The following is a 16688-nucleotide window of genomic DNA, read 5'->3' on the forward strand; positions in this document are numbered from 1 at the left end:
GGGCAACAGGCATTACAAGTTAATTTACTGACCCTCAGCTGTCCCTCACCCTGGTTAAAACGTGTCCTTTGGGTCTGGAACACCAGGCTTTACTGTGATGCCCATGAGTGGCAGCAAGGAAGCATCTCAGCCTGGAGAAGAGAAGGCTCCACGGAGACCTTCCAGTCCCTAAAGGGGCTCCAGGAAAGCTGGGGAGGGACTCTGGAGCAGGGAGGGGAGCCATGGGATGAGGTGGAACAGCTTTAAACTAAAAGAGCGCAGATTTAGATGAGATTATTGGGAAGAAATTCTTTGGTGTGAGGGTGGTGAGCCCCTGTCCCAGGTTGCCCAGAGAAGCTGTGGCTGCCCCATCCCTGGAGGGATTCAAGGCCAGGTTGGCCGGGGCTTGGAGCAACCTGGTCTGGTGGGAGGTGTCCCTGCCCAGGGCAGGGGGGTGGGACTGGTTGATCTTTAAGGTCCCTTCCAACCCAAACCCTTCTATGATCTGCATTTCATCTGAGCTGAGGGCTTGTAACTTGTGGCATGATGGAGAGTTACGCATGGAAACGAAATGATAGCTAAAAAAATTATCAAACAATCTTTTTCCCAAAGAAAACTTTAATTTTAACAAGACAGGAAGCTGCACAAAGAGAGCTATCGCAAGCTTCTTTTGAACAACAGCCTAAAACTATCTACATCGGTACCTGTGGAGTAGAGGTTCTTCTTCTGAGCAACAGTCTGGCCACAGGGGCTTGGCCTTGCAAAGGCCACCAAACTGCACCCAGTAGACAGCTCCGTCCCGTACCGGGACACAGGCTGCCCTTCCTTTCACAAAGGCAAAGCAGCATTTGAGGGGCAGGTGGGTAGGCAACCTGAAAACTGAAATCCACCCTAGGAAAACAGGACTTGCCTCTAAAGCGTTGTTTCCTCTTGAAGCAAGTCCAGCCTGATGTGTTTCAGAACAGCAGTGGAAGCATCTTCCAGCCTCCGCGTCGGTCTTACCCAAAGCATCATCCCAAGCTAGAGCCAAGTGGGACAGGGACACCCGCCCTGGGTTCCCCCTCAGTGGCTCAAGCCTTCCCAGCCCATGGCAGGGGTCACTGCTGCCTTTCAGGGTGGCCAACGCACCAAGGTCCCCTAAAAAAACATCCCATGAGGAACCCACGGTGCAAACCCTCGCTCCCCTGCCTTGCTCTGCCACGGCCACCCATCCTCTTGGGCTGAAGAAATGGTTGCAGAGCCCGGACCCCCCCAGCACTGGAGTCAGGCGGGGGGATAGCAGCTCAGAGCCATGCAGGCAGCTCCCTTCTCATTTTAACCACCCCCCAGCTGCTGAAACACAAAGCTTTGCAAGTGCAGAGCGCCGTCTGCCAGAGGGGAGGGAGCTGCAGTCGATGGCTTTCAGCTGGGGGCACATCGAAGTGGACAGAGCATCCCACCTCCACCGTCAATTAACATTAAAAGGGCTTGTTTCAAGCCTAGCAGCCTCCTTCAGCACAACAACAGAAACTTCAAGATTGCCTCTGCCTGTTTCCAGGCCGCAGGATGTCAACCAGCCTGGGTTGAGGGCCAGAAGGTGGCCAGAGCCTTTTCCCTGGATAAGGAAGCGTGTTCCTCTCCTGGCTGAAGCAGCGTCCTTCCAGTGCGGAGCAGACACCAGAGGCGATGGGGGAAGAGGCTGCCTAAGAAAGGGAGGCAAAACCCAGAAGGTCTTCCTCAGCTCTGAGCTGGAAAGGTGTCTCAAATCTCAAGCAAGAAAAGAGGCAACTGCAGTTTCTATTGAAAACCATCCTAACCAAAAAAAAAAAACCAAAAACAAAAGAAAAAAAAAATATTCAGGTAAACTGTCCAACAGGAAAGAAGGGGAAAAAAAATATTCAACCTCAAACAGTAAGACTCCGATTAGCGTTTGTAACCATCCAAGCAGATGGCAAGGGTGGTGAGGAGCAAAACCACACCGTCGCCCCGGGGCTGCAGCTCACCGGCATCCCATCCTCGTCACCGTCCCCGGCCCGGTGGCACCCCACTGCCTGGCCATCCCCACTGGCAGGGGACGAGGAAGCCTTCTGCCTCCGCTGCCCAGCCACCGACCATCTCTCCCCCTGCCATCCCCGCTGCCCATCAGTTCTCGCCCGCCTGGACGTACTCCTCAGTGGCCTTGGTGATGGTGCTCAGGTACTGCCAGCTCAGGGCAGCCAGGAGCATGGCGCACGACAGGTAGATGGGGGAGTAGTGGTGGCGCGATGCCATGGGGCTGCCAGGCAAGCTCATGGCGCGGATGGAGGCGATAACCTGCTGCGTCTTGTTGGATGACGGGTCTGTGCTTGGGATCTTCTGGTAGATCTGGGGAGGGAAGAAGGAGGAGTTATGGTTCCCATCCAAGGTTGAGGAGACAAATGGGACCACTACATGAAAGAGGAAGCCTTAGGGCCACCATGTCCTCAAGAGCAACCTCAGTGGTGGACTGCCATGGAGCAAGAGATGTCTGGATGGGGTCAGGGCCCATTTCCCTTGGGAAGTGCATTAAGCCAAGCAGCCTCTTGAGGGCACCCCATGATGGGAGATGGACCACATGGCCCCAGACACAGTCCCTCAACCCCAAGTGATGTTGCTGGGACCAGTGCTTCTTGCCCAGCAATCCGCAGCCCACCCCAAACCAGTGAAGACACCCTCAGTGTGACCAGCAGCTGGTGTGACTGCCAGGAAATTGCCACTTTCATCAGACAACCCCATGGTCTCTGGGGTTTTCAAACCTGATGGTCTTTGAGATACTTGTCTGCTTGACTCTTACGGAGGCGTGCACAAGCAAAGACCCTCCTCTGGGATAAGGTGCTAAGGTGTCAGTGTCCCTTGCCATAGGGCTGCCCAGCCCACAAAGGGACCTCCCATCATGCATGGTTTGGGGTCTCCCTGGTGCAGATGTAATGTCTTTTTATTTAACAGCCCTCGCTGGATTTGGTTTTGGGGGTTGGAGTGTTGGGTTTTTTCATGAATCCATCCACCAGATGTTCCTCCACATGACCTTTTAACCTCCACAGTACCCTGAAGTTGGGAGTCCCACTGCTTTAACAACCCGTGAAGAGCCACTCTCATTTACTGTTGGCCATGGAGCACAAGAGAAGAGCCACCACACCATGCTGCCAGCTGCAACTACGGACACAGTGAAAACAAGACTGCGTGCAGCCTGTGGTGAGATGATGCAACCTGTTCCAAGGTGTGTTGCAAGAAAGGTCCTCTGGGCCTGCTCAGGTCAAGGGAAGTCCTACACTGTGACACCTGGCTCCTCCGGTTCTCCACCAGAAGGACAGCAGGACCTATGTCTCTGCCTCTCAACACAGGCACAGACCAAGAGAACACATCAAGCACCTAGTTTGGTCCAAGCCAAAACCATATCAGGGTCACCATGCCCTGCCACCATGAAATGACTAAGAGACTCAAGGACAGGATCAACAGATTCATGGGTTTTCCCAATTCCATAGCAGCAATGAGACAGAAAGTACTCAAAGGAAGCTGCTCAACCTACCTCTTCCACATACTGGTACATAATGGCTTTGACAGCTTGTATGTTTGTGGCATCCATCATTAGAGTGACGGCTTGTCCCTTCCGGATCTTCACAACACCCCTGAACACCTGCTTGTTGTTATAGCAGGCAGCCAACGTGGCAATAGCCATCACCTAAGGAGAAACACCAAGAGGCCTTACTGCATTGCAAGGAGCTTGCCAAGGGAGTAACCCTGGCCCAAGTGAAATCAATGGCAAAACACTCAGGAGTGGAGCCACAATCTCACCACCAGCAGAAATGGCAGGTACCGGAAAAAAAGAGAGACGGAGAATAAAACAGGCTAATATTGACATGATATATAATGCTCCAACACCTCCAGCTTCTCATCAGCTGGGCTGCAGACGATGAAGAACCACTTGAAAGCATAACTCACCTGGGGGATAGCACAGAAGTTGAAGACGCTTTGGTTTTTCAGGCGGGATAAGTATGTGAGGACATCAGGGACATGGTGGAGGGCATTGGTGATGAGCTCATTCAGACACTGGACAGCCATATCGATGTTCTCTGGTTTGGCAAGATCCGAGAGCTTCTTTGCGTATCTGCTCCAAACCTAAACATCAAGATAAGGACTCACAAGTTGGAGGGTACATTCGTGCCGTAAGAGAGACATCAGTCACAGCCTGAGGTTTGGGAAAGCAACAAGAACCACCAGAGACCCATGAAAGCCTTGAAGGAGTAGGGCTTGCTAGGCTAAAGAAAAGAAGGGTGGGCAAGCTGCAAGGACACGACAGTGGCCTTTGCATATAACAAAGGGATTGCAAAGAAGGAGGATGCAACTCATCTCCACATCTTCTCTAGGCAGGGCAAGGAAAAGATGCCTCACACATTGGGCTGACATCAAAAAATGCTCTATGACACAGGTGAGCCACATGGAAAAGGGGGAGAAAAATTCTTGGAGGGCCTGAAGAAGAGCGGACAAGCATCTGTCAGGCTCAGGCAGAGCTGGTCCTGCCTTTGGGAACAGACTAGGTACCCTCCCGAGATCTCACCAAGCCTTATCCTCCCTCATTTCCAGAACCAACATAACAGAGAGGGGAAAAATTGGCACAACAAGTTCTTGGCAGTGTGGGGAGACATCATTTCATCCCCACATCTGTAGATAGATATGGAACTTGTCACCCAGCCGTCATTAGAAGAACTATTATCAAGAAGATGTACAACCAACAGTAGCGATCTGATGCAGCACAGCTTTACTGTAGGGTCCTGACAAAATTAAAACAGACTGTCAAGTCTCACCTGTTTTAAAGGGACTTTGATTTAAAGGGACATCAGAGACCCTACAATTTTAGCTGTGCACCTTCTGCTACGCACCCGGTAATGCATTCCCGAGACACGTGTCCTGGGAAGCATGGACAGTTGGCCCCATCTGTTACAGGTCTTGGACAGAAGTATGAAAGACTATCAAGAGACACCAACAAATGGTGGAAAAAATGCTGGCTTTGGGAATTTCGAAGGAAGTTCCATCAGGAACGCTTCCAATGAGAGGATAAAACTCACTGTATCAGAGCAGCAACAACAGTACCTTCAGCCTGAGCACATCTCCCAAAGAGGCACAGCAGAAACGCTCACCCCAAGGCGATGTTTTCATAGAATCACAGAATAGTTTGGGTTGGAAGGGACCTTAAAGATCATCCAGTTCCAACCCCCTGCCCTGGGCAGGGACACCTCCCACCAGACAAGGTTACTCCGAGCCCCATGCAACCTGGCCTTGAACAGAGATGGGGCAGCCACAGCTTTTCTGGGCAACATGTTCCAATGTCTCACCACCCTCAGAGTGAAGAATTTCTTCCTAGTAAAGAATTTCCTTCCCTCACCTCTCTGGGCCAGAACTCCCTTCCCTCCAGCTGGTCCTCCAGATAGTCACGGATGATGTTGGTTTTCTGCAGGAAGAGGCCCATGGAGTTGGCCAGCTCCGTGTCCTGCCCGATGATAGGATCTTCTAGCTCTGATGCAGAGAAGAGACGGGAAAGGCCGATCCCCACCAGCCCAGCAACGTAGTGACAATACTGTGAAGCACCAAGAGAGGAAGGTGCAGAAAAGAAAAAAAAAAACCAAGATAAAAGGAACAGTTAGAAAGAGCGGCCAGTTTGCCACAGTGAGTTTTATGAAAATGATGCTCAGAATTAATTGACAGTATGTTTTCTGCACATTCGCACGGCCCTCCCTGGGACGTCTCAGCTTTGCCATGCCCAGCAAACACCTCACCAAGGATGTCCCACCAAGGTGCCACTCTGCCTCCGGCAGCTGAATGAACCGCCCACAGGGGAACAGCTGATGTGATGGGTCACCCAAAACATGTGCTGGTGGGTGACACCAACAATCCACGCCATCCTGCTGCCACCCACAGGACCAGCAGTCTCTCAAAGCCTTCCCAAGGCCACACAGCCTCCCTGAAACATCTGAGTCCTCTTCCCACAGGGATGTTCTGTCTCCTCTTCCCCCAGAGACAAGGTGGACCCTACTCGTGTTTGGTCTGGTCCTCTTGTCCAGGCTGACTTACCTTATCCCACTCATGCTGAGAGTCAACCTTCTTCTCCAAGAACTCTGCCATCCCGACGCCCATCTTGTGGCAAATATCTGAAATCACCTCCTGGTAAACCTTTGACAAGTTCCTGAACTCCATGGAGATCTGGCAGCACAAACCACCGTGAGGGAAAAAAAAAAATGACAGTTTTAGGAAAAAAATAGCAGAGCTCAATGTTTATTAAGAAATCAGAAAAAGACTGTTTACCGGGCGCCTATCCCGCCCTGGCTGGAGATGGAGGACAACTCCTGCAAACGGAGTTGTTTCAAGGCCCCTAAAGCACGTCTCAGTCTGAACAGAACCGTCTCTGGCGGTAGATCAGACACAGCAATATCTTCAAGAAGGCTCTGTGGCCTTCGACTAGTATCATCCGGGAGTTGCAGGCCAAAACTAGCTACCCTTGGCAGACACAGTTGTGGGTTTTTTTGTAATTTGTGAGAGCATCCCATCACGCCAACCACAGGGAGAGACAAGGGAGCTTTCTGCTGCTCCGTTCTGAACCCTCTCCAGCTCTGGCTCCATAAGGCACGTTTTGCACAACTGGAAAGGCATCAAGCAACCGAGAAAGCACAAAATCCTTCTTCTACATCTCCAATAACATGATTTAATGACTCAGTCGTTCTCACGCTGCAAAGAACATCCTCCCCTATTGTGCTGAGTGCTCTTCTCCACCCGTGGGTAACCACAGCCAGCCCAAGGTGTGCATCTGGTAAGGACAACAGTCTGAACAACTACAGCTCGGACATGAACACCACCACAGATTCAGGCTCTCCTCCTCGCCCTGTGTCTCAGTCTGTCTGTAAAATAAGCATGTTGACGCTTCTTCTGTCTCAATGGCTTGACTCCACTATACAGAGAAGCATGACCTGAGAGTACACCTCTACTAGGTATTATTAAAATCATAGAATCACAGAATGGTTTGGGTTGGAAGGGACCTTAAAGATCATCTAGTTCCAATCCCCTGCCCTGGGCAGGGACACCTCCCACAAGACCAGGTTGCTCCAAGCCCCGTCCAACCTGGCCTTGAACCCCTCCAGGGATGGGGCAGACACAGCTTCCCTGGGCAACCTGGGCCAGGGGCTCACCACCCTCACACCAAAGAATTTCTTCACAATATCTCATCTCAATCTCCCCTCTTTCAGTGTAAAACCATTCCCCCTTGTCCCATGGCTCCCCTCCCTGCTCCAGAGTCCCTCCCCAGCTTTCCTGGAGCCCCTTGAGGGACTGGAAGGGGCTGGAAGGTCTCCCGGGAGACTTCTCCAGGCTGAACACCTCCAAGTAATCCCCAAGTAATCCCCAGGCGGAGCTTGGGAAGTAGCGTGGACCAGAAACCTTTTCTCTTAAGGACAGTCTGGGATGCAACCATGCTGTTCTGGATGCTGAGAGAGCTAAATGGCTTGGACACGGCCAGACATTCTCAATCTGCCTCTAGTCAGAGAACAGGCTCCAATACTGATTTAGCTTGCGAGTGGAGACTTCCTACGGCTTCCTTTTAGAAGGATCCTTAGAGCAACAAGATTTTGGACAACATCGTTCCTAAGAGTGAGGGTGCTTTTTATCTAATACGTATATCAAGTATCTGCAAACAGACTCCTGTAGCTCTAGAGCAGATCCCCAAGGACTGTTGCAAACACTGGGCCATCCATAAGCCAGACGCCAGCCCAGCTTTCCTCTTCTCCGTATCTGTTAGGGGTCACAGGACACCCAACCCAGGCAATACAGAGTTGGGCAACAAATCCCAATCGCTCTCCCCAAGGAGACAGTCGCTCTTCCAACGGGAGAGGCAAAGAGCCACTTTTCAGAGCTGGCACGGGTTACCTCTGGCTCGTGTAGGGAATTACACAATGTTTGGGTTTCCCACGCCAGCTCTGCATCCAGCCCCACGTGCAGGTGATGTAGCTCTTCCAAAGAGCTACGGGCTCACCAGTGACCGAACGAGCTCGGCAGACACAGACAGGCATAACGTGGAGGGACAACTATCCACAGAAAGGTGACACAAGGCGGCTGAAGCAAGGAGGTGGGTGCCTTACCGTTGGGAAGTCTTCAAGCACCTGCCGGTCCTTCTCCTTGCTCTCCATGTATTTCCACTCAGGTTGATAAAGATAGGAGTGAAACTCGTGCAGCATCGGGACCTTCACATCTAAGCTGATGGACATGTCATCCTCTATAGTGTCCAGGGCACGGAGAACTAGGTAGAATATACAGACGGCGTGTCTGGGGGGAGAGAAAAAAACAATCATCCCTTACTTGGGATTGCTCGTTAGGTGGGACAAACAGCTTCGATTAACCGCACAGCCTTCGGCAGAGGCGATTCCAGCTCCACATGACACATGCTGGCACCACCAGGTTGTTGATGCTTTTGGAAGATCCCAGTGTCTCCTACAGTCTGGAAACCAGCTTTGGTCAAGGGATGCCCACGTCCAATCCCTCCTCCATCAAATCATAGAATGGTTTGGGTTGGAAGGAATCGTTAAAGGTCATCTATAGTCCAACTCCCCTACAACGAGCAGGGACATCTTCAACTAGACCCAAGGTACCAGCTTCCCCAGCCATCGTCTGGGGACAGTGGCTGTCCCTTGCAGTGCAGGAATGTAAAATAAATGTGTTAGAAGTGTGCTCCTCAAATCCCAGGGTCACGGGAGCAGGTTAGGGATGGAAAGCCCCACCAGCAGTGCTTCCCAGTACCTTGATCATCATCTCCTTGAACCCTCACTCTGAGCAGCAGAAGTGCCTCTGCACAAACCCCCCGTGGGCTGATCACCACAAAAGCTGCAGAATGCCTGAGCGGGGTGGGAAACCCAGGTTTTTCCCCTTCGTGCAGAGAACTACGGCATGGGTTTTGGCTTTCTAACATGTCTATCAGGGAAGGGATGGGCCTGTAAAGTCTCCCTTGGTCTGGGCAGGGCAGGGCACCGCGAGGTCCAATCCTGCAGGAAAGACCCAACCCTGCAGGCAAGATCCCAGGTTCTCGACCAACACTCACTAGGACCTGGGAGGACAGAGCCCAAGGTCTGCTCCTGGAAAAACCAAATGGAAAATAAAGAAGGGGAAAAAAAGCAGGTGGATTTTTCCTATTACTTCCCCTTCTCTGCACCCAGCACCCTTTTAGCCTGTTTGGGGGGAGGGGGGGAGGTAATAAGGGGGTCCCTTACTGTGTAACTGGAATGTCAGGACTGGAAAATAGAGCCAAAACACCCTGGATTTGGTATCTCTGCACACAAGATGTGTCACAGCCCACATGTCCCAGCACGCCTGCAGAAAGCTGCTGGAAAGCCACTTTCCCCAACCCGGCCTCCACATTTCCACAGCTGATGCAAAAAAATAAAGTCCCGCTGGTGAGAAATACCGGCTCCGAGTCCAGGATTTAGAGAAAATAATCCCTTAGCTCTAAAGGAGCACAGCGATACTTCAAGGAGATGATGCATTTATTAATTGTTTAACAAATGGAAACTTGCTCAGACTGCTTCAATGCTAATTACTAGGCGGAAGCGTGGCTCTCCTGGGATGACAACGCACGAGCGGTGATTAAGCAGCCAGGGAAAACTGAACGGCTCTTACAGCCAATACTGTTAAATTTGGTATTTTTTTCCTTAATTGAAGGGTATTTAACACTTCTGTCAAAGCACACATCCGAGCGCTCACGAGCACCTCGTTCGTGCCCTCCCGTTCCTTTGCATGGCTGAGTTTTCCCGTCTCAACCGGGCTGCGAACATTCATCCCGCAGGTTGCAAGTGCCCAGGACTCCCAAGGCCTTTCAGCAAGGACCTCCTCTGGCAGCAACCAAGAAAGGTGGAGCAGAAGCTGAAACACCATCCAAAATGCCATCCCAGGAGGTCCTCTCAAATTTACGCCATGCCAAGAGAAGAACTAGCAATAACTCCACTTATTTAACCCCTTTTCTGCATCCAAGTCTTAACTGCATCCCCAACTCCCATCACACACTGAATTCAGCTCCGTGGCAATCTGGGCAAATCAAAAGAAGAAATGTTTTACGCTGAGGGTGGAGAAACCCTGGCCCAGGTTGCCCAGAGACGTGATGTATGCCCCATCCCTGGAAACATTCAAGACCAGGTTGGATGGGGCTTTGAGCAACCTGGTCCAGTTGAAGATGTCCCTGCCCATGGCAGGGGGGTTGGACTAGATGGGCTTTAAAAGTGCCTTCCAACCCAAACTACTCCATGATTCTATGAAATGTAAGATCATAAAAACAATTACACAGTGAGCGTGGTCTGCCTGCAGCTCCCCATTTCTCTGCAGGGTTCCCAGGAACCGTGGTCCCAGCTGGGCTCCAACCCGAGACCCATGGGGATGACAGCGGCCAACCAAAGCCACTCAGTCTTCCCAACAAACACGCGTGACATTACCAGGAGGAAGACACTCCAGCATTACCTCCCCTTTGCACAACTGGAAGCATCCACTTCCAAAGAGCAAGTCCCCATCCCTGGAGGGGTTCAAGGCCAGGTTGGATGGGGCTTTGAGCAACCTGGTCTAGTGGGAGGTGTCCCTGCCCAGGGCAGGAGGGTTGGAACTAGATGATCTTTAAGGTCCCTTCCAATCTAAACCATTCTATGATTCTAAGCATGATTTCATCTCAGGGCTCAAGCTCCAGCCCTGTCCTAGGCACAGCTCCACACTTCCCAGGTGAGGAGGTCTCCTTTCTCCTTGCCACCACATGCACAAGGCTGGTCCTCTCCACCAAAGAGCTGAACCTGCAGGAATTGATCCTGAAGGGTCCTACGGACAGGCAGGACCATGGTATCCTGTTGCAGGAGCATCCCTCTTCTCTCCACCACCAGGACAGGAGTTACAATGTTGGCTCCTAACTCCACCACCAAAAAGTTACGATGTTGGCTCAGCTGCCGACGATGCTGCAGTTTGGAGCCTTCCACCTTCCAAGAAAACGCCCTGACCATGGAGCAACGGGCGAGACAGGGCCCTGGCCAGCAAAACACATGGTTTACAGGGCCAAAAAAAATAAAGCAGGAAGAAAGCAAACATTTTAGCTCAACTCCCCATGCGCCAGCCTAGGGAGCATCGCTCCCAGCACTCAGCCAGAACCTCTCCATCTTCCAGCAGTCCTTGGGGGGACGCATGGAAACTCTCCTGGGAGCAGGGATGCGAACCAGGCAGCAAGAGCTTCACGCTTCCCCAGCCTTCAAACAAGGAGATTTTAATTTCAAAGAAGCGGCAAAGGGAGGGGACCGGGCTGTGGTGTAGGACACAGCGCTCTGGAGCAGGCCCTGGGCTTGAATCCTACACCAGCAGCTCCTTCAACCAGCAGGAAGAGGCAAATATTAAGCAGTCCGTAACTACTGGGGTTCAGTTTAACCCCTTAACGGGGTTAACATCAATGAAAACACTTCTTTGACGCGATCCGGCAAAATTAATTCCTTTGCTAAACTTGCTGCTCCGCCTATTCATATATTCTGCCTATTTGTCATTTCCCTCTTTTGTCCCAAAACTCTTCAGCGGAACAATTGGGCTTTGAAAATTAATTTCTTCTGATTCGCAACAAGCCGGCTGTAATTCAGCCGCAACCCCTGGGCAGCCCCAGGTCGCAAAAATCCGGCAATAGCATTTTTAGGATGCCAGGCAGAAGTTTCTGTGCCCTGAGGGTAGGGAGCCTTCCCCGATCCCAGCAAACTGCAATGGCTGGGAGGATTAAAGAACAGAAAAGACAGACAAAAAAAGATAACCGCAGGACGATGGAAGCCAGCACATGGCATGCAGGCACTGCTAAAAGCTTTCAAGGTGTTTTATTGATTGGCCGCCTTTCTTTTTTTTTTTTTTTTCCTTAATTTCTACATTAGCTAATACACCAAGCGTGGAAAAAAAAAAAAAAATTTATTCTTGGCCCCACTCGTACCTTTCCACGCAACCCCGGCCAAACCGCTGGATTTTTTTTGCCTTTCCTGTAAAACCGGCTGCAGACATCATTTCATAAACGCCAGACGACAGCGATGGGGCACCGTCCAAAACGCCAAACCGGGGCTCAGAAACCCAACAGAAAACCCAGTGTTCAGGCCCGGCGCTGGCAACCGCAGCATTAGATGCGATTGGTGGAATTTATAGGAACAACCCCTAATTTTGACGATTAATCCCAGTTTGGGATTAACTGGAGAGAGATCTATGTGCTGAAATCAGTTATTTCTATATGAATATAATATAGAAATATATAATATATACATGCACAAAGCAGCAGGCCAGCTGAGCTTTGCACCTACCACCATCTGAAACTTCGCCTGGGTCAGGAAAATTTGTACAGCAAAAAAATTGAGCGTCCAGCAATCCCCCTCCCATGATTTCCTAGGTTTTAAGGCAGCTGCTTCCAAAAGTACCTTCCAGGCTGGGTGCAGACCCTCGGTCAGCCCTGGGATTTTGCTCTCTGGAGGCCAGCGCCAGCCCTTGGCACTGCCAGGACACATTCCCAGGGTGTCACAAACAGCACATGGCCAGGCGCTGCGTTTAACCGTCTGCTGGCCAAGGAGCTGAAGGGTGGATGCGTCACGTCCAGCCAGCTCCGACGTGAAAATCCTCACGTACGGGCTGCATCACGGATTGTCGCCAGCCAGCCCAGCCCAGCACCCCGGGGATCTGCTGCACAGGCAGGAAGAGGGAGCATTTCCCAGCGGCTCAGCTAAGGAAATATGGCATTTTGGGGGCATTGCATGGAGCACCTCCCTGGGAGCCCCGGTGACGGGGTGGGGGGCATCGCACCTACCACCTCCCAGACGGCTCAGCCCGGGGTGGGGGGAGGCATTGCACCCACCACCTCCCGAGGACCTTCAGCCTTGGGGGGCGAGCATTGCACCCACCATCTCCTGAGGACCACCGGTGTCACAGGGACATTGCACCCACCGCCTCGCAAGGAGCCCCAGTGTCTGTGGGGGGTTAGCACCCACCACCTCCCAAGGACCCTCAGCCTTGGGGGGCAGCATTGCACCCACCACCTCCTGAGAAGCCCCAGTGTCGGGGGGACATTGCACCCACCACCTCCTGGGGGATCCCAGTGCCGGGGCGGGGAGGGGTGGGGATTGCACCCACCACCTTACAAGGCACCCCCGTGTCAGGGGGGCATTGCACCCATCACCTCCAGGGGGGGTGTGGCATCAGGGACCCTCGTACCCACCATCTCCCAAAGAGCCCCGAGGTGTCGGGGGAGGGCACTGCACCCACCACCTCCTGGGGACCCCCAGTGTCAGCGAGTCACTGCACCCACCACCTCATGGGGACCCCCGACCTCGGGGGAAGGGGAGCACTACACACACCCCCCCTCCCGAGGAACCCCAGCACTGGGAAGACATTGCACCCACCACCTCCAGGGTACCCCCGATGCCTGCGGGCCGTTGCCCCCGCCACCTCCCGGGGAGCCTCAGCGTTGGGAGAGACCTTGCCCCCGCCACCCCCAGCCCCCCGTCGCCCCCCCCCCCTCCCCCCCCCGCCCCCAGCTCACCGCAGCTCTCCGTCCAGGGCCTGGATAACGGCGGCGAAGCTGCGGCTCGTCTGGTTGAGGTAGCGGTAGCAGGTCCGGAGGCCGCGTCCCAGCGAGTCCTGCGGGCAGACCGGGGTGCCGGGGGGCGGCTGGAGGCGGGGGGCGGCCGGCGGCGGGGCCGGGGGGGCGGCGGCGACCCCCCCCCCGCGCTGCTGCTGCTGCTGCTGCACCCTCCGCCCGCCGCCCCGCAGCCGCCCCAGCGCCCGGGGGGGACCCCGCGGCGGGGACAAGGCCAGGGTCCGCTTGAAGAGGGACACGGCTTTGGTGCTGGCCGCCATGGGGCGCGGCGGCGGCGGCGGCAGCGGGGGGCTGCGGCCGCTCCGCCCCCACGGGCCGCCCGCCCCCTTAACCCGCGCCGCGCCGCCGGGGCACCGCCGCCCTGCCGGACCGGGGCCGTGCATGGGAAACGCCGGGGCCGTGCGGGGACCGGGGCCGGTGCGATACATGCAGAGCACCGGGGCCGTGCGGGGTCCGGGGCCGGTGCGATGCATGGGAAGCACCGGGGCCGTGCCCGGTGCCATTGCGATCCCCGAAGCCGTGCACGGAAAGCACCGGGGCCGTGCGATGTCCGGAAAGGACCGAAACCCTGCATCACTCGGAACCGGTGCGATGCCCGGGCAGCATAAAGCCCGTGCAAAGCAGCGGGGCCGTACAATTCCCGGGGCCGGTGCAATGCACGGGAAACACAAAGCCGATGCAAATCCCCCCGGCCGTGCGATGCCCGGGAAGCACCGGTACCGGGCATCAGCCGGAGCCGGTACGATGCAAGCAGGGTACCGGCCCCGGGCAATGCGCGGAAAGCACGAAGCCGGTGCAAAGCACTGGAACCGTGCGATTCCCAGAGCCGTGTGATGTGCGGAAAGGCCTCACCGGTGCCATGCCCCAGCAGCATAAAGCCGGTGCGATGCCCGGAGCCGGTACCCTGCGTGCATCGCACCGGCTCTGAGTGATGCACAGCACCGGTCCCGCGGCACGGCACTCAACGCACAGAAAGCACGAAACCGGTGCAAGGCACCGGAGCCCTGCAATGACCGGGAAGCACCGAGAATCGTGCATCACTCCGAGCCGGTGCAATGCACGGGAAGCATAAAGCCGGTGCAAAGCACCGGGACCCGCGCATCGCTCAGAGCCGGTGCGATGCCCGCAGGGTACCGGCCCCGGGCAATGCACGGTGAGGCCGGACCCTCTGCAATGAATGCCTGGGGTGCCCGCAGCCGGTGCGATGCCCGGGAAGCAGCCGGTGCCGCCCACCGGTAACACCGGTGCAACGCTCACCCATGGCAACGCCGCAGCCGCGCAGGGAGATGCCACCCCACCCTCCTCCTCCTCCTCCTCCTCCCGGCCCCCACATCACCGCGGCATCTTCTCCCCACCCCCGCCCCGGGCACCGGAGACAGCGCAGCGCATCCTCCCCTCCCCCCGCCCTCACCCCCGGCTCCGCTCACCGGGTCCATCCGCGGCATGACGGCCCGGTAGCCGCCCATTTTGAAGCGCAGCAGGTTGTAGATGTCCTCGGGGTGGCCCAGCCATTTCCTCAGCAGCTCCATGGGGGCCGCGCTCATTCCCCCCCTCTTCTGCTGCTGCTGCTACTGCCGCCGCCGCCACCCCCCCGCCCGCCGCTTAACCGGAGTCGGGGCGGCACCGCCTCTGCCCCGCCCCTCCGCCAATCAGCTGGCTCGCCCCATCGCTCGGTGAAACGGCCAGGCCGCTTATTGGCCGAGGTGCGCTCGCACCAGGGGAGCGCCGGCCAATGGGAAGGCGGCAGGGCTGGTGTGACGGCAGCCGGCCGGCGCTGATTGGGCGGCGGCGCCCGTCGCCACACGCCGGCGGGAGGAGGAAGCGGACGGCCCACGCGTGGCCTCGCCGCCACGGAGCACCCCTGCCTTCAGGCCCGGGGAAGGCACACCACCCTTTAAGCTGTATTGTGTCACCGTCTGTCCCTGTCACCGGTGGCACTGTCACCTCTGGAGCCACCCTTTGCTCAGCGGGATCGACCCGGCCTGCTGGGAGACCTCCCCCGGCTCCCCGCCTCTGGCTCGGCCAGCTCTACCTGACAGACACCCGGCTGCGCTTTCAGGTTTCTTTTCTGTGTGGTTTTTTTTTTTTTTGATTGTTTGTTTTAAAACAGAACTGAAAATAGGGTTTTCCTGCCATTTTCCCCTGCAGGACCCACAGAATGGTTCGGGTTAGAAGGGACCTTCAAGATCATCCAGTGCCACCCCCTGCCCTGGGCAGGGACACCTCCCACCAGCCCAGGTTGCTCCAAGCCCCGGCCAACCTGGCCTTGAACCCCTCCAGGGATGGGGCAAACACAGCTTCTCTGGGACCTGGGGCTCACCACCCTCACAGTGAAGAGTCTCTTTCTAATATCTAATCTAAATCTCCCTTCTTTCAGTGTAAAACCATTCCCCCTCCTCCCATGGCTCCCCTCCCCAGCTTTCCTGGAGCCCCTTTAGGGACTGGCAGGGGCTGGAAGGTCTCCACGGAGCCTTCTCTTCTCCAGGCTGAACCCCCCCAGCTCTCTCAGCCTGTCCTCCCAGCAGAGGGGCTCCAACCCTCCCAGCATCTCCGTGTCATCTTCTTCACCACCGTAACCCCACTACTTGGATTATTCAGCAATCCCATAACCTGCAACCAACTCGAGGGCATCGCGGTTCACAGGGGGGAGGCCGTGCAGGTCCTGTTTGGGAAGCAGCCTATCGCTGAGGTCTTTAACTCCAGTGTTCCCTGTTGATTTGCAACCCACGTTTAAATCCCGTTCCCATGAAGCGAGTTTTCCTGCTGAGCCACCAATATGCAGCAGAGGAAAGCTGCTGGTAACGATCCTCCAAAGGACAGCACCAAACACAGGAGTTTCCCTGTACACCTCAGTTTTTGACCAAGAAAATACCAGAAAAGACACACTGAACATCACCAGTTCTAACCCCAGTTTTTATTTTTCACTCAAGTCAACAATTTATTATTAAAATAAACCAAGATCCAGAGAGGACAGTGACAGCTTCTTCCTACTGCATAGAGACACACAGCTCAACAAAGGAGGGACCATGTCATCTCTATTCCCAAACCTTTCTGCTTTCAAGTTATCTTGCAGATCATGAATTTTAACGCAACCCCTCTCACAAACATTGTT

At 54.9% G+C, this 16688-nt stretch overlaps 1 protein-coding gene across 2 annotated transcripts; it reads right to left on the minus strand.

Moving 5' to 3' along the window:
* Nucleotides 1-579: 579 nt before the first annotated feature.
* Nucleotides 580-15153, minus strand: FDFT1 (farnesyl-diphosphate farnesyltransferase 1). 2 transcript variants are annotated; one of them, XM_054193760.1, is made up of 8 exons: nucleotides 15004-15153; nucleotides 13520-13617; nucleotides 8097-8280; nucleotides 6043-6171; nucleotides 5357-5548; nucleotides 3916-4092; nucleotides 3503-3655; nucleotides 580-2322 (listed from the first exon to the last, which is right to left on the minus strand). In XM_054193760.1, the coding sequence occupies exons 1-8, from the start codon at nucleotides 15118-15120 to the stop codon at nucleotides 2101-2103; spliced, it is 1272 nt and encodes a 423-aa protein (XP_054049735.1). In that variant the 5' UTR covers nucleotides 15121-15153; the 3' UTR covers nucleotides 580-2100. The 2 variants fall into 2 exon arrangements, with proteins under 2 accessions (XP_054049735.1, XP_054049736.1); XM_054193761.1 differs by lacking the exons at nucleotides 13520-13617; nucleotides 15004-15153 and adding an exon at nucleotides 12405-12592.
* Nucleotides 15154-16688: the final 1535 nt, after the last annotated feature.

Source organism: Rissa tridactyla, chromosome 3 (genome assembly GCF_028500815.1).
Source record: "Rissa tridactyla isolate bRisTri1 chromosome 3, bRisTri1.patW.cur.20221130, whole genome shotgun sequence".
NCBI classification, from domain to species: domain Eukaryota; kingdom Metazoa; phylum Chordata; class Aves; order Charadriiformes; family Laridae; genus Rissa; species Rissa tridactyla.